Source organism: Oreochromis niloticus, linkage group LG11 (assembly GCF_001858045.2).
Source record: "Oreochromis niloticus isolate F11D_XX linkage group LG11, O_niloticus_UMD_NMBU, whole genome shotgun sequence".
In the NCBI taxonomy this organism is placed as follows: domain Eukaryota; kingdom Metazoa; phylum Chordata; class Actinopteri; order Cichliformes; family Cichlidae; genus Oreochromis; species Oreochromis niloticus.
In genome coordinates, this window is record NC_031976.2 from 34625341 (window position 1) to 34649727 (window position 24387).

The 24387-nt window shown below is 39.9% G+C and overlaps 2 protein-coding genes across 3 annotated transcripts in view; both read left to right on the forward strand.

Moving 5' to 3' along the window:
• Positions 1 to 7850, forward strand: part of smg5 (SMG5 nonsense mediated mRNA decay factor) — a 22768-nt gene extending 14918 nt beyond the window's left edge. The window contains exons 16-22 of the mRNA XM_003443145.5: positions 1565 to 1723; positions 1932 to 1991; positions 3014 to 3173; positions 4922 to 5012; positions 5088 to 5162; positions 5250 to 5388; positions 6480 to 7850. Coding sequence (XP_003443193.1) covers positions 1565 to 1723; positions 1932 to 1991; positions 3014 to 3173; positions 4922 to 5012; positions 5088 to 5162; positions 5250 to 5388; positions 6480 to 6563 — 768 coding nt within the window. The 3' untranslated portion in view covers positions 6564 to 7850. The remainder of the gene's footprint in view (positions 1 to 1564; positions 1724 to 1931; positions 1992 to 3013; positions 3174 to 4921; positions 5013 to 5087; positions 5163 to 5249; positions 5389 to 6479) is intronic.
• A 1658-nt stretch (positions 7851 to 9508) lies between these two features.
• paqr6 (progestin and adipoQ receptor family member VI) overlaps positions 9509 to 24387 on the forward strand; it is a 29870-nt gene continuing 14991 nt past the window's right edge. The window contains exon 1 of one of the 2 annotated variants that reach the window (XM_003443045.5): positions 9509 to 9742. In XM_003443045.5, the coding sequence (XP_003443093.2) occupies positions 9682 to 9742 (61 nt within the window). In that variant the 5' untranslated portion in view covers positions 9509 to 9681. Of the gene's footprint in view, positions 9743 to 16792; positions 16997 to 24387 lie in introns of those variants that run through there. The other variant, XM_005472825.4, reaches the window with a different exon arrangement.

Consider the following 24387-nt stretch of genomic DNA (forward strand, 5'->3'; position numbering starts at 1 on the left):
AGTCCTACAAAGAGAAGATCAAAATTGGCTGTTGTAAAGGGACAAAATTCAGACAATATGAGAAATCCAGAATTACCATCTGACAATGTAACTGCTCCCTGGACCTGTGTCTGTCAAACCAGCCAATGAGAGCACAACATAAAGTCAACACAATATCCACACATGTTGTAGGAAAAAAACAGCATATGAAATGGATGTAAGAAAACAAAGAAGAAATTCTAGTTTGAGGTGTTGCAGCACAGATTATTTGGTTGTTGTTATGTCATCCTGCTGTTATCATGATCAATGTGCTACGCCACCAAAGGGAGCAGCCATGCATCATAGATCATAGACAAAGATTCAGCGGGGATCGTCATTGTACAGTCTACACTGCTCCAACTCGAAATAAGTTTAGACAAACAAAAACTACAATAAATACAGACGAAAACATGATTCAGTTTTATTAAAGAATCACTGAAAATGCAATAAGAGTTTAATTTTACAAGATTTAAACATTTAATGAAATTAGCTCAGTAATTGAAATTAGAGCTGAAAGTATTACTTAATAGTCATTTAACAGAAAAATAGCTTTTCTCTTAGTGTTATGTAATAGTGACCTAAATACTTACAGACTGTGGACTGTTTATTGGAATCGGGGGGGGGGGTATGAACACAAATAAGTTATTTAATCGACTTAGAACTCAACCTACAGATAAACTGATCATTTAGAAAAGCTGTTTATAGCTCTTTAGACCTGGCCAAGATAAGAAAATTCTGCTGTCTCTGTTTCTGCGTTTGCTGACAAATCAAGATGTACTTCACCATCTGTGGTGTTAAAGAGTAATAACTGGTAAATGACTGTCCATTCGACAAATATGCAGTCAGCTGGTTTTCAAAAATGACAACCAAATACTTCCTGAAACCACTACTGCAACATATCTTCAGATATAGTTAAGTACAGAGATTGTTAGGTCTAATTGTTGAATGTTGCCATTGTGTTTCTTAAATTTGTACAGTCTTAGTTCAAGCAGTATTATCAAAGCCATTCCTTTGATCCTGAGCACCTCTAACCACTTTGTGTTGGGGGAGGTTTTATTGTAGATACATCCTATCTGAAAGATCTGTTTCTTGTGTTGTAAGCTTCCTGCTTTTACGACCCTTTGGTCAGCAGGAGGTCTCACAGACACACACACACACACACACACACACACACATTCCTACTTACATATAAAGGTTCACACACATATACATACAATGCCTTAGAACCATGTGGGCGTTGCTTTGCTGTGTTTTGTGTGAACTGTCTCTCAATAAAAGGCAGCGAGAGGAGGCCGGATTTGGGGTCATTTCCATGCTGGACATAGATGAGGCCTCCCTTGCGCAAGTAATCGATCGATCGCTGACTGTCTTGTTTTCATTCATGATGAATAAGTCTCTAGAATTAGCGGGGTTTGTGGGAACAGACCCAACAGAGATATTTGAGTAAAACTCCTGTGAAGTCTAAATGTGTAATCAGATATCCTCAGTTCTAAATCTTTGCGTCATTAGTTTGTTTTGTTTTGTTTTGTCTTTGTGTTTCTTTCAGTGTGTGGTACGAGTATGTTGTATTCGCAGCTTTGGCCACTTCCTGACAAGTCTCCAAGGCAACGTGCTGCACTTCAACCCAGAGGCGGGCATCTTCACCAGCATTAGTCAGTCCAAACAGGATAATCTGGTGCAGCAGGCCAAGGCCCAGTTTCGCATGGTGATTGACATTTTAGTTATTACACAGTTTAAAATTTTAAAAAACCTGTGGTGTTGTGTAAGTGTGAAAACTATTGTGACCTATAAAATAAATATATAATGACCTGGAACCAAACATGTTTTTTTTACATATTAACCCCCTGTTTTTGTTTTTTGGGGGGGTTTTTTTGCTTGTTTGTTTGTTTTTGTTTTTAACTTTGTTTGTCCAGGCTGAAGAGGAGGCTCGTCGAAATCGATTAATGAGGGACATGGCCCAGCTTCGACTACAGGTTTTTATTTTAATTACTGTCCCCTGACTCTTTGTGTTATCACTTTATAACAATCACTAATACATGTTAAATTGATGACTAATTATGGTATTATAATTATAGTTAATTATAGTTTCTTTACAATTAACAAATCATGAAATGGTGATGTTTACTAATTGGTTAATGATTGGTTTAATTATTAAGATTAAGTTTTCAATTTAGGTTTAAAAACAGCTGTCTGCAAGTGAGGGTGTTGCTGCTGCTTATGCATCATAGGACCTGCTCAAAGAGAATGTGTATGTCTCTAAGAAGTGCTGGATATGAGAACAGCCTCCCTCTTTAGTGATGAAAAAAACACACAAAGTGTTCAGAAAGCTCACTGCAAAAGAGGTCCAACATAATCAGAGTGTTGGTAACCAAGAAAAAAACAGCTGTAATTAACAATAATCTGTCATTAACATAAAACATGAGCCTGATTGGCTGGCCAGAGTTAACAAGAAGAAAGGAAGCAACTCCAACCACTCCACAGCAGATTTCCTGTCTCTGACGCAAACAAACATTAGATCTAAATCTAATAGAAATAAAGTTGTGAAAAAAGGGCCACAGAGTCCATCAGAAACGACTCTAAATCATACAAAAACAAACTGAAGGCAGGAGAGACCATGAGAGACAGCCTCCTGCTCACGTTTGGTAGCTTCCAGTTTGTAAGGCCACACCACAGAGCTTAGTGATATACAGGTAACCAACAGGGGGCGGGAGGAGACATGCAGATTAGTAAAAACATTATGTAGTATATCAAATGCCATGTGCACCAGTGTCATCAGAATGTAATTATCTTTTATCAGCTGTGACAAAATGTTCATAAAATTTATTGGAGAAATCTTGAGAAGAGAAAGTTTGCAAGGAGTGACATGGTTTATTAGACTACAAGCATCCATCACTGACCCTGATTATGATACATAATAAAATAAAATCTACACGCTTCTTAATTTAATCACAGATCATAACGACTTAGGTTCCTTTCTTCTGTCCTCTTCTTGCAGTTGGAGGTGTCGCAGCTAGAGGGCAGCCTTCAGCAGCCTAAAGCCCAGTCATCCATGTCTCCCTACCTGGTGCCAGACACAGCTGCTCTGTGCCAGCATCTGAACCTCATCCGGCAGCTGGCTGGTAGCGGCTGCTTTATCATCATCATCCCACGAACAGGTCAGTGCACTGTCGCATCTTTTGTCCTGAACAGCGGTACACAGCCGCTGTTTGTACCATTTCCCCACATAGGTGGTGGGGATTAATGGATTTACAGGGATGTTTCTCTTGTTCAGTGATTGTGCTTTATAGGATGACAGAGCGAAATATAAGTCTGAACCTAATCCTTTATTAAAAAAAAAAAAAGTCTGAAAAGCCTCTCCATAAATTCGCACAATTTTACTCACCACTGGAATTGGACCCAAGGCCAAGATTATGCAGGAAAAATGCCAGGTTGTCTTAACACTTTCCTTCTCGGATCCCTCGTAGGGGTAACCCTGGTTTCTCATTTCTGAAACGTAGATTTTTACAAAAACTAATTAACTAAAAATATTTTTTTAACTGGCCAGTCTAGTCATCCATTTTCTGTTTCTTTAATGGCTTCAGATTGTTTTGATTTCAATTCTTCTTAGTATTATATTATTGGAAATTATTCCTGCATACGGCTGGGAATGCAGGAAAAAACAGATCCCTGCTATATTTTGGTATTAGTATAATTATTGTAGTCATAAAATACATCTTTAAAACTATATCTTGGTGACACCTGCAGAAAATCCTGATTGGCACAAAAATGCAACTTTAAATAGATCATTAATAAAGTTAATCAAGTCTAAAAGTTGTTAAGAGGAGGATTTTTCGTGGCTCAGAAACAGGCAAGGCAAGGCAATTTTATTTGTATAGCACACTTTCAGCAGAAGGCAATTCAAGGTGCTTTACATGATTAAAAGAAAACACAAAACAAAAACACAAAACAGGCCTGTGATAGTGACTCTGCTCATAAACACGACTGATCCACATGTTGGTCAAGACGAAGAGTTTGTGTTACCTTACTTTGAAGTCGATGTGTGTTGTATTTAAGTTTTCGGAAATCAAGCCTCACTTTTTTCTTTCTTTACTAAGTGAAGTTAAACATATTTTCAACACAGTCCTGTTGATTTTTTTTCCCCTTTTGTGGACGAGTTTGTCACAGATGGAGACTAGTTTTTTTTTTTTTACAGAATTTGACAGAAAATGAATAAATAAATAATAATAATAATAAATAATAAATAAATTTAGAGTCAGGCTGTAACATGTAACGTAACACAAATTGTGAAAGGAATGAGTGGTGCTGAAACAAACATAAATCTATTATCAGTCATCGTAAAATTCAATTTAATATTTTAAACAACTTATAAAATCAGTATTTGCTGATTTGTCTTGTTATTTTTGTGGTGCTTGAACATTACAAGCAATCTTCACTATTTTATAACTTCTAGCCTAAAAAAAACTGATTAACTGATTATTAACAGAAAATTGATTCTTTTATAATTATTTGTTGCCCTAAAAAAAGAGAAAAAAATCCTCACTAGTGGTTGTGACAGCTCTGGTTTAATTGGTGTGTACCGAGCTGCTTCCTGACTAATGACACTGGACAGCAGCAGTCGGTCACATGTGCCAGTTTGGGGTGACCTGGTTACTGATTGGTTTGGGTGCATACCTGCATTCCACGTGGAGTAAATCATCTCTGGCCGGCACGTCATTCCCCTGGCGCCTCCCTCGTGCACTTCCCGTCACTGTTCACTGACTCGCAATTAAATGAACTCGGTTCTAGCTTCATTGTGATTTGCCCTCTGCTCAAAGTGTACGAGTCAAAATCAACCTCCAGACCTTCTGAGCACTGGAGTTGCTGTTCGCCCAGGTGTTTAATCTGGACTCCCCTTTTCTTTTAGTGATTGATGGACTTGACAGGTTAAAGAAGGAAAATGCTGGTGCGAGGGATGGAATCCGCTTCCTGGAGTCTGAATTTCGTAAAGGCAACAGGTGGGTTAACTTGTGAGATGAACATTTATTTCAATAAAAATTCTCTTTAAATCTTATTTCTTTCTTTCTCTGTAGATACATCCGCTGCCAAAAGGAGTCAGGTCGAAGTTTTGAAAGAGATAAGCTGAAGCGGCAGGACATCGAAGCCTGGTGAGCCCTACTTCTCTTCTGCTGACGCCTTATTTGTTCCCATGAATATGACTTCAAGCTTGACTGACCCAGTTTCCTTCTTTCTAGGCATCTGTACAAGATGGTGGATAGTTGCCGTCAGCTAACAGTCTCCCAGAGCAACGGAGATGAAGATACAGCCGGTATGGTGACCATTCTTACAGGCCATGAAGTGGAGGAGCTTTGCTCTCGGTCAGCAGCGATGAAGGTCAGTAACTCGATGTATGTTTTATCTCACAGACACGAGCACTCAGGACCTTTCCCACCTATAGTTTCTGCTCTAATTTGGCTTCAGTGCTGTCTTCACTGCTTTGTGTTCATCACTGTTAAACACGGATCAGTATTTGCCAAGATACAGCACTGTGCAAAAGTCTTGAGTCACTCCTCATTTTTAAATATATCTGCATCCAAGGAGTCGGACTTTGTTGTAATTTTACTGCTCAGCCATAAAAGGCTATTGTTGTCACCTCTGCGGGCAGGCACGCGGCATTTGTGAATGCACTAACCCTAGAACGAGGTGACATAGGAGCTTCAAATTTATACCAAAGGTGTATCTACTAGAGATCTCGGATGTATTTGAATCCCAGTGATCTCAACCTCGAGGGTCAGAGGTCAAGTTTTCTGAAAGTCTTGTGAATGCGGTAATTCGAGAAGGAAGTCACCTACGATTTATACTATAGTTGCATCTGCCACAAATGTCTGGAAAGTTTGACCTCAAACTCACCATCCCACATTCACTTCATCTACCACTGCTACAGATGGAGCAGAGGTGGTGCGGGAAACAAAGGAAAACCAAAAAGCTGAACAAAAAATAGAAATAGAACATAAAAAATGATAACATAAAGAAATACATTAAAAAGTCTGCATCCAGGAAGCGCATCAGATGTTACCTCAGTCTGGGCAATACTAAAATTAGAAGTGAAGGGTTCAGCATATTTGAAGCAAACATTTAGGGGAAAAAATCTATCTTGCAAAGAGTGTGAACTACATGCTGTCATTGATGAAAGTTCTCACATTCTTTAAGGCTTTCGTGGTGTTTCCTGTTGTACTTTTGTGTTTAACTCACTGGGTCTGTAGGTGAAGTTTATCTTTGGTCTGAGAAGGTGACAAGTTTTGTCACCGCTTGCAGACTGCGGACAAGTTCTGCCGACTGAGCTTAAAAATGTACAAATTTGAGAAATACTTTGTGTTTATTTATTTTTCAGGATATAGTTAGTTATATTGTTACTTCATTAGAGTTATTTGATATTATATTTTGCACTCTTATCTTATCTTCATGCCTTGTTTTCTCTCCACCAGGCGGCAATCCAGGCGACTGGCTCGGCAGGTATGGAGCTGAAGAACATTGTGGAGTTCTACCGTCAGTGGAAGGAGATTGGCTGAGAGGTCAAAAGGGGGGCAGCTGTCGGCGCTGCGAACAGCTGATCGATCACAACACTCGCTCCCTCTCTCTTTCTCCCACTCTTTTGCTCTGTGTGTATCTGCGTCTCCAAAGGCAAAAAAACAACTGAAAAGAAAGCTGGATCGAGGAGTTAAAAAGCTTAGAGGGCTGGAAAAGTAAATAGTGGAGTTTAAAAAAAAAAAAAAAAAAGTAACTAAAAAAGAGAAAGGCAGGCGAAACGACGCTATAAGAAACAGCAGATCTCCCACTCCTAATCCTAAACATAAAGAGTGACCCCTAGTGGTTGGGGTGAGGAAATGGCGGGATGACGCTACACAATTTTAAGTGCCCCTGGTTCACTCCCTAACCAGGAATACACTGTATATGTTAGCAAACGAGTACATACGTGTTGAGAGAAACGGCGAGCACACAAACACATTCAAGCTGAATCCATATAGATATTTAGAGCAGTGGTTTGGATTTCCGTTCCCTTTTTCCCCTTTCCCTTCAGTCTGTATTTGAGAAGCAGGGTCAAGAATGTGCGAGTCTGGTGGGGCTGTGTTTTTGTAAAGTCAAGGCTGTATGACGACAGCTTAGAGACAGAGAAAACGTGCTCTGTTCACCTGACGCTCGAGGCTTCCAGCCCTCAAAAACGAAACGGGCATCTCGTAGCTCGTCAGCCTCTAGGAAGGGTTGAGGAAGACTTCTCTGGGAGCGGTTTCTTTCCTATGTGGCTTTTTTTTTTTTTGGTTTTTCTTTATTTGCAGTGTACTTTTGTGACCAGTGATTTATGTATTGTGCTATCTCAGTATGAGAATAGGAAAAAAAACATGACAGGCGTTGCCCTGTTAAAGGTTTTAATTTGGATTTTATTTTTGTACCCAAATGATGTTGTTTATTTTGCTTTTTCTAAGCTAAATCTGAATGATATATGCAAGAATGTTTAAGGGAAAGGAAAGCGGTTGCTGTCGTGCATTGATCGACTAAACAAGTCCTTCAGTTCTGAAAATTAAAAGGAGCCTAGAATCTATTTATCGAGGTGTAACGTTAGTGCGAGGCGGGTAGCTAGAAGCCGATTGGCCTCATGTTGTAGCTAGTCGTTATGGAGGCTAAGAAGAGAGAAGGAGCTAGCTGGCTTTTCCCCGAGGAAGGTGGGACCCCTGTAAACTCCTAAAATGTACCCCATCTACATCACCATTTCCATAGTGACTGTCCCATCTTGCACTGTGCAAAAGAAAACCAGTATATGTGTGTGGCCATGCATTGAACAATAAAAAGAAACTCTTATACGATGTTGACCTCTTTCTTCTTATCAGTCCTCTGTGACCCTATGTCACCTTCTTCTCTTTTTTTTTTTTTTTTTTTTTTTCACTAGATCGCTAGCGTGATAAATCAAATAGCCGAGAGGCAGAAAACTCGTTACACAAAACCTGTGAAGACAGCTCTGTCCCCTGCAGCTAGGAAGGGAGGTTTCTTAAACAGCCTTTTAGATAAAAACAGCACAGGGCTGCACTGGGGTTGTGTGGGGGTGGAGCTGTTTTCACATACTTGCGAGACATGAAATACAATCCAGGACTCTGGTTTTAGTTTGGAATACCAGTTCCACGAATTTAAAGGCTTCTTGGAAGCACAAACCCAGCATACAGGTTTATGAAACTCAGGATTTTACAAGTCTAGGAAGTAATTGTAATATCAACAGTTGTGAAGGATACAATACTTATATATTGTTAAAGCTACACAATCATCCACCAGCACCTGTTTCCTCAATTAACTTCCTTTACAGATGGTGGTTTAAAAAAAATCCACTCTTTGATTAACTGTAGTTTTAAAGAGAAGCCAAATTGTCTCTAGGAAAATGACTTTTTATTCAATTTATGAGCACTCACTGATAGGTCAACAGTTTGTCACCAGTTTCAAACCTAATTTGAGACCATATTATGTTAATTTTTATAAATTATGCCCCTCTTTTTTTAGTTGAATTATAAAACGGAATGGTTTAAAGTATGGCTTCAGAGTGGCTACCCTACGAGGTGTGGTGTCCTCCATTTTTCAGTCAGATTCACCCGTCGCTCCTGATGTCTGGGGCAGGTTCAAACCTGAAGATGTTATGCAAGTTTTGCTGTAGTTTGAGTCTCCTCTCCTGGATGTGTCAGAAGCGTGAGAGCACGTGAAAGAGTCTGGATGCTTAGACATCGGGCACATGCTCACTGTGAGTCTGCTTTCATCTGTGAGAGCAGGGCCAACCGGCAGCAGCCCTGCCAGTTCTGATGTTCGTTAGTAATCCCAGTCGAGCTGCACTGTGCTGGTTGTGCACTGGTCCCACTGAAGGATAGCAAAACTAGACAGACATCAGTCCGGATGGGCAACCACCTGCAAAAGCCTATCTAGGGGTCATGTTCCCTCCCCACTACAGCTGTTGACACTTTGATTTGCACCAAAGCAGGTGATGTGGAATCACTGATATCCATGAAGTGTAACTGACTTTGCGTTATGCTGTGATGATCAAGTGTTCCCCTGATTTGTTGAGCAGTGTAGATAAAACTGCAGCTGCAACACAAATGTGAGATATACAGTGAATCATGATCTTTAGGTACTTTGCTAATTTTGATGCTAAAGCTTTTGCACTGGAGTAAGACTCTGACTTTAACAAAAACACAAGGACTCAAATTCCGAATCTAAAATCTCTGCAGCGAACCCGAGTGACCCGAACCTTCTCAACTCTGCAAATCTATTCAAGGCCTCTCTTCTCTCAAACTAGGTCTCCATGTGCCATTCTCTCTCTTCTTTCTTCCATCTCTTGTGTTCTTCTCTGTCCCAGGCCCAGTGCCCACCACTGACCGAGCACACAGAATAACCAATCCCCTGGCAGCAGAGCCAGTGCCACCCCAGCAGCAGGCGGCTGGCACTGGTGTTGGCCCATTTATTTTGCTGGGTAAGGGGGTTGGGAAACTTCGCTGACCCAAATCAATCCTCTTTCTGAGAGCTCATGAAGCTGTGAAGCTGCAGGGACTTTGGAGTGGAAGGACCGGGCTGCAGGGACAGGATGAACGGTTTAAACATACGAGAAACTTGTTAGATTTCCCCCCCTTTAGTTAAAAGCATCTGTAATCTGTGTGAGAAATGTCCATGCAGGGCTCTGTGCTCGCTTTGGGGAAATGTCTCGCCTGCTTGGAGTTTATGCGTAAGTAACTTCTCTGTGGTTGAAATCTACATGTGCGCCTATCGCCGCTTTCGTGCATTTGTTTTTGTTTGTTAATAGTTTAGCAGGATGCCTCATTGTTTCATACTGTCACTGTAAATGTTTCCCTCTGTGTTGGTGCTTCCGGAGCTCATGTCCTCTGTTGTTGTCTCCTGATCGTGAAAAACAAGGTTTCTTTTCTTCCTCACATCCAACCCGAGGGGTGGGATTCCGGCACTAGGGGATCCGGTAGTGTTTTTATTTTGTTAGTGCAGGAATGTGCAGAGGGAAAGGAAGAGAAGGAGAGGAGGGGCAGTGTTTAATACAACAGGAACGAAACCGAATGGGGCATTTTGATGGAATTGGAAGTTTTTTTGCCTCCCCCAAAAAGTGTTTCTTCTCTTGTTTTCACCGGAATCACCCACGAGCGGACAGGCGAAGCTGGAGGGTTAGACCCGAGTGCTGTGTCCTGCTGTGATTCTCATAAACTCTGCAACTATCTCTCCTCATAGCAGGGATCCCCGCCCGACTCGGTGCATCTCCTTCTAGGAACTGTGTAATGATTCTGTGCACCCACTCTCCTTCCTCCCGTAAAGTGAAACTGGAGGGTTTTCCTCGTAAGTCGCAGCGCCTTATGGGAATTTGCGGGAAGAAAAACGTACAAATGCGCTGTGTCGCAATGTTCAGGCCCTACACGTGTTTGCGCTGCGCATCCTGCACCAGGCTTTGTTTACGCGCGTTCGCGCCTGCGTGCTCGTGCTTAGCGGTTTTTTATGTACTTACAATAATAACAGGAGAGTCTGTAAAGCTGCTTCTGATTAACAGTTAGTACAGTAACGCAATGCGTTCCTCATATGCACTCAAATGTGGTCTGAGGTATTTGTAATTTCAGGCAGTGAAAAAAGAAGCTATCACACGTCACTATATCACTACAGTTAAAATTACTTCAAATTTTACATGTAAAACATGATCGTAAACCTTTAAGCGAAGGCAACACATCATTAACACATTCATGATAGTAAACTGTCCGGTTTTTGTGCTTAATCAGCACTTTTGCTGTTACTTTATAGGCATTTGGCTGATAATCCTCTTATTTTGAATGCAGCACCTGTGTCACTTTCTCATTGAATTCAAGTATCAACAACTCATTCGTGATGGGCTTGATATCATTTGAATGATTGCTGACACGGTGCAAAGTAAAACTAAATATTCTTAATATGTTTTTCATTTTTGATGAATTTTTTAATGATAATATTTGAGCACTAAAACGTTCAAACTTGAACTTGAGACAATACCAAAGAGACAAACATGATGATCTCATTCAGGGAGGAGGAACATGTGCAGCTGGGGGTCACTGCACATGTGCTGGAGAGTTTTATAACTAATGTTGCCTTAAAGTAGGCGGGGTCAATCCTTCAGATTTTCCCACTGGGTCAGTAAAGTTTTTCTTTTTTTCTTTCTTTCTGGTGAATATGCAAGGCTATTTTAAGAATGCATGGTAATGTGCTTTGCAGATGGATTTGATGTGGGTGTTTTTCACTTGTTGGATATATTTTGACAAAACGTTACAGCAAAGACAGTGTTTTTTTCAGCATCCTTAAAATATCAGTGACATATTTTGGCAAGTATGTCATTCATATGCAGTAGTGAGCCCAGTTTCCAACTTGGAATTTAACATTTTTAGAATAGAATAGAATAGAATAGAATAGCATAGAATAGAATAGAATAGAATGCCTTTGTTGTCACTATACAGTTGTACAATGAGATACAGAGCATCTCCTACTCAGTGCAAACATGCAGCGCTATATACATATGGGCAGTATTAACATAGGGAAATATATATATATATATATGTATATGTATATATGTATATATGTATATATATATATACATACATATATATATATATATATGTATATGTATATATGTATATGTATATATGTATATGTATATATGTATATATATATATATATATATATATATATAATGTACAAATATACAAGCCGGTTTTAAAAAAAGTAATATGTAATAAATAGTGTTGTGTATATACAGTTGGGTTATTGCACATAGAATTGGTATTGCACAGTGGTGGTCCATAGAGGAAGTGGGAAGAAAAAAAATGGGAGGGGGGCTGTGCTATCGGTGCATGTGTGAGTTCAGGGTGGTTATGGCTTTGGGGAAGAAACTGTTTTTGAGTCTGTGGGTTTTTGTGCTGATGCACCTGTAGCGCTTCCCTGAGGGAAGCAGGCTGAACATGTTGAAACCAGGGTGGGAGCTGTCCTTGATAATGTTTGCTGCTCTGCTGAGGCAGCGGGAGGAATAAATGTCCATCAGGGAGGGGAGAGGGCAGCCGATGATCTTTTGTGCTGTCTTGACCACACTCTGAAGCCTCACTCTATCCGCCTTGGTGCAGCTGCCATACCATACTTTGATGCAGTAGGTTAGCAGGCTCTCAATGGACGAGCGGTAGAAGGTCAGCAGCAGGTTGGAGTAGCCAGTAATGATGCGGCAAAGAAATGTCTCAGTGCTTCCTAATCTTTCAAACAGCTGGTTTGAATAGTGCAGTGAAATGAAATGGTGCTGTCAGGAAGGCATGCGTGAAACTAAAATGTCCTTTGTGTTTAAAGTCACACAGCTCTGAGTTTGGATGAACTCAAACAGGACGTACGATGGCAGCAAAGGCTGTGTTGACACAAACGGAATGTTTGTCTGGCGCTGAATAAAACAGGATGTCCTATCTGGTCAAGGCTTAGACAAAAGAGTCCCTGCAGGTTCAGAAGAAGGCTGACGTAAATAATCATGTGACATAGTAGAAGTGACAGCAAGTCACGGACAACTTGAGTAACTGTAATCCTGAGGAAGTGTCACCGTCCTAGAGGTGTGATCGGTTTTGCTGAGGCATTAGGGAGTGACTTCCAGTATTTAACCAGTATCACTGACATCACTGTGTTCCCCACTGTCATGAGACAATCACGGCTGGACGATGCTGTCAGTGAGTGCATCCTCAGCACAGGATGAGTCCTCCTGATTCTGGTGGTTGTCACCTGTTAACATGCAGCATAATTCCCTCTGACCAAGTAGAGATTTTCATGTACAGGAGATTTTGAAAATTCTTAAAAATTTTATTTACATAAAATGAATATGAGACTATTTGATATTAATTTGAGGCCAAAATCTACCTCAAGCACCAAGTGATCAGCCATCAACACCACCTTACCATGTCTCAACCTTACTGAGACACAGAAGGAGGATAAACTAAGACTTGAGTATTCAAACAAACTACAAAAACCCTGTCCGTTTAAGCTGCCGAAGATCAACAAAGCAAACAAAGGATAAAATAATAACTAAACCCTCTAAAAGAAAACTAAAATTAAACAGCAAAAACTGCACTACAAAATATCAGCACTGTCCCCACTGCCAGAGAAACATGGTGCATTCCAGTTAACAGGTCAGGACTATTTAAATGGGCAGCAACGGCCCAGGAGCTGTAATTCAAACACATCGCGAGTGCAGCAGCACTGAAGAAGGTAGCTAAATCTGTGCTTCTCAAAAAGATACGACATGTTGTAGAAACACAATGTTTTAGGGCTATTTCTTTATTTTGTCTATGTATATTTTGATTGATGTTTTAAAGGAAGGAAGGCTGCATTTTGGGTGCAAGGGGCTGCTGGCGTAACTTTTTTTCAGTCATTTTTAATTTTCTTCATTGTGTTTTTTTACTGAAAGACAAAAGCAGCAGATCAGTGGAAGTCGTCAGGATCACTCTTTTGAGCGCCATGAATGCGTGTACTACATTTTGTAACAGTCCGTCTCATGGCTGTTTAGACATGTTGGAAAAAACCAAAGAAGTTTTGTCATGGTGGTGTTTGAGGAAGTCTTGCCAAAGTCAGCGAGGACCGCGAGGTTAAAACCTCAAATATACTTCCATTACAGGTCCGCAGAAACAAACCAAACCAAAGTAGCATTTGGTCAAAAGTGAGTCATGATCATACGTTATTTGTTATTTGATTTACCGAGGTAATGTGATGCTTAATTTCAGGATAAAGGGTTTTTTTAACAAAAGGGAAAAAAAGCAAATTAGCAGCTACAGTGTTGCTGAAATCTGTCACATGTTTCTGCAGTCTTCCTGTGGAAACTCACTGAATACTAACCTGAACAGTAAATATGGGGCTAATCCTGCAAGTCAAGTCTGTAAGGGTAGTGAATAACCCACAAAGGGAACAGAGATCTGAGCAGAACTCTGTAAATTAGAGTTTTGTGTTGTTGTTGTTTAATATATATATGTATATATGTTTTAACAAGCTTTATTTTGGCCGGAAACTTTTCACTTTATTTGAGATTCCATATTTTACTGTTAACAGCAAGATACCCAAAGCTAAATAATATTTACTACCTGTTATCATCAAACTTCTTATCAATTCAGTTTTAGTGTCCCATGAAATGAGAGCTTAGAAGGAAAGTTATAGACCAATTATTACTCAGTAATTAGGTCAGTATTGCAGTTACTTCTATGAAATAGTTTTAAAATGATTTGCATTTTTTAATAACATCCCTAAGAAATTTTACAATTGTAATAATCATTTATTAATCTATCTGCTTGCAGGTTTTAGATGACCAGCTTTTCAACTTTGACCCCCTTCTACTCGTGTTTTGTTCTATACTTACCACGCTATCTTTGGAGGCTGGATCGGTGTAGAAGTTTCAGTCTGGACCAAAGTGGTGGAGCACTGGCCTACTGACTGATCTTGCACTTGATCCAAATTGTTCTCAGTCTAAATTTGGTCGGGCTGATTCTCCCTTTACTGCCACGGTGTTGCGTCTTAGTGCCAGTGTAATTTCAGAGTGGCTGTGAATGGATGGGAGCAGGATCAGACCACGTGTTGAGTGCTGGTGCTCCGTTAAAGGAATAGTTCAGTGCACAGGGACTCACTGTACGGTCAGGACCAGAGCAGCGATGGGTGCAGACAGATGTTGGTGGTCTAAACAGTTCTGCATACGCTGAATGTACAGTTTAAGCTGATCGTCTTTTACTGGTACATCTCCTTAAGAGCTGAGTCATAGTGTTACACTGCTGTGTAGGTCTAAAGGGTTGGGCAGCCCTGGAGCCAAAAACGTCTCCAACATGAAGGAGGGAGAGTTAATACCAGGTATGTCAGTAATTATTGTTTGTGCTTGAGGCAACAGCCACTTCTATGGCTTCATAACACAGCACATACTGAGCTTAATATAAGCATACACAAGTTTTAACGAAGTGGAAGTCATTTTCTAAGCATTTATGGAAATGGCCAGCATTTAGATAATGCTAGTCTTACTAAATATGATAAGCCCTCACAAAGCACTATATTTTGCACACAAAGTTAGAGATAAAAGCCATGCAGAGGACATGCAAGCTCCACACAGAAACACTCAAACCCTTGCCCTCTGCTAAGTATAGGCCCACCATGCTGCTGGTTGTGTGTCTCATAGTATATATCCACAAATATAATCACTTATTAACTTTCATGTTAAAAATACTGCACATTCATAAACATTAACAAGTCCTTAAAAAGTACTACTAAACAAAAATACCCCAAACTACACTTATAAGTCCTCAGTGCCTGAATAAATGAACTGTTTCTTTCCAACACTAAACCCATGTTACTGATTCACAGGACTTTACTCTTTCACACTGTTACTATTTCCTCTTTACCGTCAGCGTTCTGCCTCCATTAGTTTCTGTTTAAGTTGACTGCTTTTCATTGAAAGCCATGCCCTAAAGGGTATTCTGCTTAATAGTTTGTTTTTTTACTGTAACTCATGTGTTATCAAATAATACTAAGAGAAGTGAATGAGGACATAAAATTATCAGTAAAGTTTTTATTGAGCTCATAAATAAAAGTGAACAGTTATTTATTTGTTTGTTTGTTTGTTTATTTTGCAAACAGAGGACTCGTCCTCTGCTGGTCATTAGGAGGATGCAGAAAAGTAAAGCCCATAAATGTACTAGATTATGAGTTTTACATTCTTTTACTTTTATGGCCTCTATGCCATACCTTATACAAAACCAACCATGCACATAAATAAATAATTGAATGATAGAATGAATTTGTAAATTTCTAGTTTTGGCATATTCAGTCCTCCATACCTCAAGCCTGAATTCCAAAACTGTTGCAGTCCTTTGTAAAATGTAAATAAAAATATAATGTAATAATTTGCAAATGTCACAAACACATATTTTATCCACCGTTTTATTTATAAAACACATCAAATGTTTGTTAAAAAGGTACATTTTCAAAGTATTTAGAATTTCAGGATGGAGGCAACTAAAGGCTGAAAAATGAAGTGAACTAAAAACAAGCAGGCTGGGGAACATTTTTCACCTCAGTAACATGACTGGGTGTATAAAAAGAGCATCTTAGAAGGAGAGAGTAGTAAAGATGGGCAGAGTCTACAATTTCAGACTGATGTCCCTTTGTGTAAAATAGCGAGGACTGAATATCTCATCATCTGCAGTACAGAATGTCATTAAAAGACTAAGAATCTGGAGCCTGTCCCAGCTGCCAGGGGTGAGAGGCAGGGTTCAAGCTGGACAGGTTGCTGTTCTGTCACAAACCACTGTGCTACCTCCTAATATTTGATATAATACAGTATAATATAGTACATTTGTTTAATAGCTACTATATTTGGTAATGGCATATAAGTGTAATTCTTAATTATGCCACTTATTTTTTTGCATATTTATTTGTCAGTTTCGGTCTTCCATACAGACTTTACCAGAAATATCAGTTTATGTCACATTATGTAAATGTTGCTTACATTCATTGACCTTTTTTTTCCTTTATCGTGTATTTATTTTATGACTTTTCAGTCTTCCGTATGGAAATTTTTGCTGCTACCTCGCTGGATAAATATGCGTATATATGCCTCCCTATGTGTATATATACAAATATGTAAAGTAGGGAAACTACCAAATTTGCCATTTTGGGCGCGGTTTGCACGAAACTATTGTCACTGTCCATTCAGCAGTAGCGCGCGCTCACAGGGTGGACACACATGGCTCGTGTTGTTGTTGCTCCTGCGATCCACGTGAGCACGAAGCGGCGCTTCCTACTGGCTCGTGTGGGAGACGAGAAAAAGAGGCTGTGTGGAGACCTTGCACAGTGAAGCCGAGGTACGGGAAAGTGAAGACACCCAGCCCTGGTTGTCACCCACAGGAAGACTTAAGCGTTTTTACGCGGACTGAAGGAGAGGAATCCCTCCCCATGCCCGAAGGTCGCGGTAAGTCTGCGCATTTAAAGTATTTGTGCTACACACACATTAAGATTTCATTCGGGTTTTTTTTTTTGGTCTCGCTGTCCGTCGCTGAAAGGTTGAAGTTTTGCAGCTGTGACTCTTTAGAGCAGAGACTGTTGTTTGTCTCCAGCTGGAAGTCCAGCATCTAGACCGTTTTTCTTTTTCCTCCAGCTTGTGTCAGGGTAGGAATTCTGGGAATGTGGCGTTTAGGACATTGGGATGGAAAAGAGGAGAAAACAGAGAACACACTTTGTTGAAGAACGGAGACAGTTATGAGAATTAGCTGCATGTGACCAACATGTTTTCCCGAACCGTTTCTCCGGAGATGTGTTCAGGCGGATACTCTTGCAGTGTTTTTCCAGCATGGATTTTTCCACATTGTAAGAACTTGCCAGAAGAGCGAAACTTTTTTTTTCCCCCACGACGATTTAAAGAACTTATGTTTCTCGCCAAAAACAACTAAAAAAACAACAACAACAACAACAACAAAAAAAAAACAACCCTGAATAACATAATAGAAAAATAATTAAATATAAGTTTAGGTTTAAGCTTCACTAATGTTATGAGTTACTGCCTTTTGTATTTCAATAAAAGAAAACTAAATTAAGAAAATTAATAAATTTGATCAGAAAATATAAATTTCCTAGAATAATTGTTGCCTGCATTTAATTACGTTTAAAAACAAACAAGTTATTTAGCTTTGGTTTTGGCATTGCTAGTCTTCCCTACAGTAGAAAATCAAAACATAAAAGTATCTTTGACAAACTGTTGCTTTTTTACTTTATCTTGGTGCCTTTATTAGCATTTTTATTAAGTCATTTTTTTTATTTCGACACTGTACGTCTTCCATATGCGACTATGCAAAGAGTAACTGTCTTTTGTGTTTTTAAGAAAAATGAATTGGTCAGAAATATTAGAGGAATTCTGCTGTCTTTTGGATTTAACAATGCTTTTTGTGCAACAAAGGATGTGTTTGTTGCACAAAATGAGAAGTATGACACCTGAACAGGTATTTGCAGGCTTTTTCCCAGGTTAATTGTTTAGTTTAGACATATTCATTGTTTTTGGCAGTTGCTGCCTTATCTCAGTTTGGAGTCAAACCCGTCCTGTTTTCTTTTGTATCATGTTTAATGTGTCAGCTGGTTTCCATTTGATACTGCATTCCCTGGCTGACTCTTCTATTAGATTGTGCCAAGGATTCAGAACTGGGTATTTCAAGGGTCCACTTGAATCAATAATGCAATAGAAATGAAAAAACTGAGAGTGATTTAGTGTTTTGATCTGGCACAGGAAGTCAAATCAACATGTTTCATAACAGAGTGCAGTCCTAATGTGACATGTAATCGGTTACCAGAAAAGACTTGATGAAGTAGAAACACCTAGGAGAAGCATTGCAGCATGACTTCAACCAGAGGGAAGTTACAAAACATATCACATGATCGAGTGAGTGGACGTTCCGTCTGCAGGGTTATCCCATTATGTTTCAAAGTAACCTCAAATACTGAGTCAGGATTGCGTAGTTCATATGTAACCGATAAACACAATCATTCGTTTTTATGTTTCAGTTTCTTGTTTTTTTCCACTTAAAGCATTTTTGGATCACTAACAAGAAGCTTATCTTATAACTAAAAAGCATTTAAATGTCAGTCATAACCTTGAGTCACAGAGCAGATGCCCTCTGCCTTTGGTACTGATGGGGACATTAACGTTCTCCAGTCTTCTTGCAGGTGAGCATGAAGCTTTCAGGCATCAGGCATGATTGAAGCCGCGTATCTGAGCTCACTTTCCCACCTAATGTGCAGTACAGACTATAGTCAAGCTTCCAGGAATGAGTGCATTTTTTTCTTTCCTGAATCGTGTCTTCAGCATTACATCATTATATGCTGGATGCTGGGAATCAAAAGCCAGTTCCAGTTTTGTTTTAGAGTCACATTCCTGAGACATTATCACTTCCTTTTATCAGTGCTGGCTGTTTTTTGTTTTTTTGTCTTTAGCAAAAATGACATCAGAATTATTGCAGCAGAGCTTTTCCACACCTGTATAAATTTTACTCTGTATGTTTTATATTAACTTGCAAGAGAACTTGTAAGCAGAATCAATAATGGGACTAAATAAGAGTACAATCTTGTGAGCATCCATACTTATCACTGACACTGATGGGACATATTCCTTAAGTATCAAAATATGTTACTTGGCAGTGTCTGCGTGTTTGGTGCTATAAAAGCATCCACGTTTAGTGTCCGGCACGACTAAAGATGTGGGTACTTATTTTTTCTTGTGGACATTCATTTGTCTATGAAAGTGGTGAAAGCTGTAACATCTTCAGATTGCCTCTTTTAATCTGATAGAAAGCCAAAAACCCTGACAGAGTGGAGAGACGACTTCCTGTGAACGTCTGAACAGGATACCTCTGACAAATAAACTGAATAAGTTAGCTTAGACTTTAAGAAATGTCACATATTCAAAAATAATATTTTGTTATGTTTTCTGGGGTGAATGCTTTTCTTATATATTATTTTCCAATGGTGGATTCTATATGAACCAAAGTTTAAAATATTGAACTTGTATACAAACCAAAGCTGAGGCTTCAGTTTGCTCTAAATCCTCTGTTTGAGGCGAGGTGTCTGTCCACAATACAGAAGAATTGTTCCCAGAGTATTGGCCAGATTTTTAGAGAAACATGCACACAGACATCATTAATGGGTGTTTACAAAATTGCGGTCAAGGTCATATTTGCCAGTTTGCAGGCAGAAAGCCTGTGAATAGTGATGGATTGTGAGCTGAATGAGCTATTGTGTCATTGACGTTCCGGTTTCTGCTCCCCAGTATGGTCATCTCTGGCATACTGCTATGGCTGTGAGCACAGAAGCCCCGCCCACCTAGTATTCGAACTTTAATTGTGAAGGTCCGCCAATGAGAAGAAAAGTTGGCTTAACAATAGCTTTTATCTGAGTGGGTGGCTGAGTGATATGGAAACAAAAACTTTATGAATTGAACATGTTAAATATACTGTACAACATTATGTATTTAAAATAAATGACATAGGTACACATAATGAACTGACGTCTTAATTCTGACCAGTCAGATGCTTCAAGTGTTACAAAAGAACACAAAAAATGCTGAACTGAATTCTTTGGTCTCTTCCAAATAAATAAGTTAGTCATTAATTCAAAATCAGTTCTAAGTAAAAAAGCCGTCTCTGCACTAGATTTGTTTATTTTGCGCAGATTCAAGCTGTCTAATTCAAGTGGGCAGTCAGCCTCATATGGATCAGATATGTGACTTGACCAACAATCAGATATGGTAGTGAAGTGTAACACAGCTGTTCAGCTGTCTCTCTCCACTCCATGTATAGCTAGGAAAGTGCCGTCTGTGGAGTTGATAACGAGGGTCAATTACTTTAATGAGCCACTTAAAGTCGACATTTTCGACCGTGCTTTACTGGCATCGTGTCTTGCCACAGTATATCCTGCCTTTGTGGAAACATGACTTCAATGCAGTGTGGAGTGCGGGCTGCTCGGCTTCTTTGTCAGGCTTCAAACAGCCAAAATATCTCCACACTACTGAATTCCTCTGAGCCTTCTTTTCAACACCTCGACTTTTGATCCTCGGGCTGTGTGAGTCGGGGCATCGTGTTTTTATTTACACTTTCTGCTGTCATTTTGTCTTTTGTCTTGTTCACACTCCTAACATGCTGGTGTCTGTGGCTGCAGCAGCTCAAATATTAGCACAGGTGCTCCTCCTACGCTGTATGTGTCAGCCTAACCCGATGTGGCTTTACCGCTATCCCAACAACATGATCGTTCTGGCACAGCACAATTCCCATTAAGTTCAGTCAGTGTCATAATAATCAGGTCTCATATTTCTATCAAAATTATTTTACGTTAAATATTTAATTTTATCCAGCACTAGTATAAGGTAGATTAAGTGTTGTTTAGTTTTTAAACCATGCAAAGTTATTCTAGTGAAATTGAAAGACTGATCTGTGTGAATGTAGCTTGTTAAAAGACTTAAAACACTAAATTTAAAATAGTTTTTCTGCATAATAAGCTCAGTGTGAAATTTGCTGTTCACCAGTTTTTCTCCTAGGACCTAATGTGACACAGTCAGACTCTCCATGTGCTGAGGAACAGTTGAATTTTCCTAACTTGAAAAACTGGTTCCCTGCTCATTGTTAATTTTCTCATGGGTTGAACGCAAACAGGTGGTTGTAGCCTGTGCCGGCCTGTCCTCTGGGTGGATGCTTGGAGGATGAATATCATCAAAGCAGACTGCATCACTCATAAAATATGTAACTGTTAATATAAATGGGAATGGTTGATGGTGCAATAACCAACGGCGAGCTCTCTGAAATGTTTACTGTATGTGTTCTGTTGGGTTGTCGTCTTCTGTCCCGGACATGTGTGAGCAGAGTCTGAAGATGCTGACAAACACTGTCACACATGCAGTGCAGAATGCATGCGCATAACTTCGTGGGAAAGTGCAGTCTGCCACTTCAGGCCAATGAAAATACCCGAGTGAGGTTTATATGGTATAATTTCACAATTCTGGAAAGAAAGTGTGGGTGCCTGTAGTGCGCACAGACAAACACATGTAAACACCTCGCATGTATTGGACAGGGTGACAGTTTGGGAGATATTCTTACTCATATTTTCACAGGATTTAAAGCTTTTTTTTGTGTGTGTGCCCGTCTGTGTTAATGAGGCTCAATGTGCGTGTCCAACAAACAAATTTCTATGTGTGTTTTACCATTTGAACACATCCTTATAGTCTTAGGTCAAACAAATGAAGCAGAGGGCTTCCCAAATGGTTCAGTTAATCTGTCAAGGGAGCAGGGCCTCAGGAAGATGGGTGGGGTGAAGATGAGGCTCAAGTTTTGAGCATGTCGTGGAGCTGCGGTGTCTTTGGCACATTCATTACTTAACTTGTGCTTGTACGACCAGAGTACTTTTCCATTTGTTTGGTTACATCCTCTAATCCAAAGCTGTGTAGAATAAAGAAAAAGGCTGCACTCCCTCATTTGACTGCTTATCAGCCTTTTCAGCTGCTGTTTGTTTATTGAATAATCAGCATGTTGTGCTGATTTGGCTCTGGTCCTGAGCCTCAGACTACAGGTGGATGTTGCCTCTTGTGTTTGATGTTTGATGCTTTTCTTTGAGCCTGCACTGAAGGTGAACTGGGAACCCCTTCCTAAAGTGGTTATCTCTGAAATGTTCTTTTAAATGCGTTAAGTCAGCGTCTAACACGGAGGTGACTGAGCCTGTGCCCCACTGACAAAAGTAATGCAGTATTTGTGCATTTGCATTATCGTGGACTTGGTGTCTTTGGCAACAAAGTGGATTTCTGTTCAATTGAGACAAACTTTTCTTTCTGCTACAACTTCACATTAAAAGCATTTACCTGGCAAATGTTTTTATTAACTAGTAATTGTAAAGAGCTCAGGTCTTGGAGACAAAAGACCTTTTGTCAGTTTTCAATATCCGATCAGATTGAAGCTTGGAATAATTTAGCAGACAATGCAGGCAAAGGCGAGAGACAGACAGCCCCAGTCTGGATTCTAACCCAGGACCTTCTTGCTTTGAGCGACAGTGCTAACCATCGCACCTCTGTACCGCCCAGCCCCAAGTAACATGAACAGGAGGGTGAAACTCGAGTGCTTTAAACTAAAGCACAATCTTCTTTTAAGGTCTCTACCACGGAGCAGGATAATGTAGGGTAGATATCCTGTCACATAACTCCATGAGAAATGCTTCCAAAAGGCAGAAACGCAGGCCGGGAGCCTTAGACTCGGCTGTGGACAAAGACACAGACACCTGGAGATGTGACAGCCAGGGTGTTATTCTTGTTCTATTTCTCTGAAGTCTTCTTTAATGTCTCCCTCTGCATAAGTGCAGCTGATGTGTTGTAGTGCGAAGTCTCTGCAGACGAGTCCATACACTCACAAAAAAATCGCCAGCCCTGCGAACAACAGGATGGGCCTTTGGACTCACTCTCTATGATGAAATTTGCATCAATCAGACCGTACTGGACTTATGGATGCAGAAAGTATAATCAGTGTGAAAAATTCCCAACCCATAAATTTGTTGGGAAGGAGGAAATTATCCACATAGGCCAAAACTGTTTTGTGTACCAAGCTGTAAATATGCTTTTTAACTTTGTTAAACTTTAACATGAGAGTCCAAGAAAGAAGAAGGAAAGAAACTGCAGTTTTGGCACTCCCTTGTTGGCTTCATATTTCATTTCACGTTCAAACATTGACTCATCCGTCTAGAATTCAATATAAAAACATATATCTTTCACTTGTTTTGGTCCTCGAAGCCGAGTACAAAGAATTAACATTCGCAGCATTCACACACCTTCCAACAAAAAACCAGCTACATCTCACACTGCTAAATGATTGGTGGCACACGCTGCCAATGATCTGAATCTAAATGAGCTTTTTTCTGGTGTGTACCTTGTGGCTTTCAGTAGCTTTTATTATTAACTCAAGCTGTGGTATTATAAGTTGTTTGTGTGCAGCTATGCTTTCCAGCCATAGTGAATGCAGGATTTATGCCAGCGTGCTTGCATGCTAGTGCACTGAGCACTTGAGCAATGGTGGGATACTGTGTATGTGTGTGTGGGTGTGTTTGTGAGATACCTCATTTCCATCCAGTGCAGCGTGTAACAGTCATCCTTTGGTCCCTGTACTCTCAAGGCTTTAGGCTCCACAAAGCGCACTTTGTCACTGTTAATAGGCCGGGGCCTGCAGCTGGGGTGCAGTAAGCAGCGGCCCCTTCTTGTTGCTCTCACCCTGCCAGAGGGGATGATGCTCAACTGGACCGAGATCTGGGGAATTTGGACACCTTGAACTCCTTTTCATGTTCTCCAAACTACTTAAAAATTTTGAAGTGTTGTAGGGCATTTTGTCCTGCTAACAGAGGCCATAAATGCCAGAAACTAATTAAAGATCAAGCTCGATACTATTTCATATTTGCTGGGAGATATTTTAGTATTCTTAGAATATGTCATCAAATGGCTGTGCATATTGGGATAGACTTGTAAGGACTAGCTTTACCGTTTGTCAGAACCTCTTTTTTAGTAGGAATAGTCTTTGCTGTGCACGTTTAACCTGTTTGAACCGTAGCATCTCACCTCACCAGGCTACACAGGTTTTATCACTCTGGTGTTTGGCAGTTAAATGTGTTCTTCTTCCAGGTGCATTACTTCAACTTTCAGAAGGTATTAATGAAATACATATTACCAGACACAGGTAAAAACAAGGCAAAAGATACATTTTGGAGAAGGAAATGGTTAGATGTTGTTAGATACAATACAGTGCATCTTGCTGCCATTACTTCCAAAGGTATATAACACTGCGATCTTCCACAAATTGT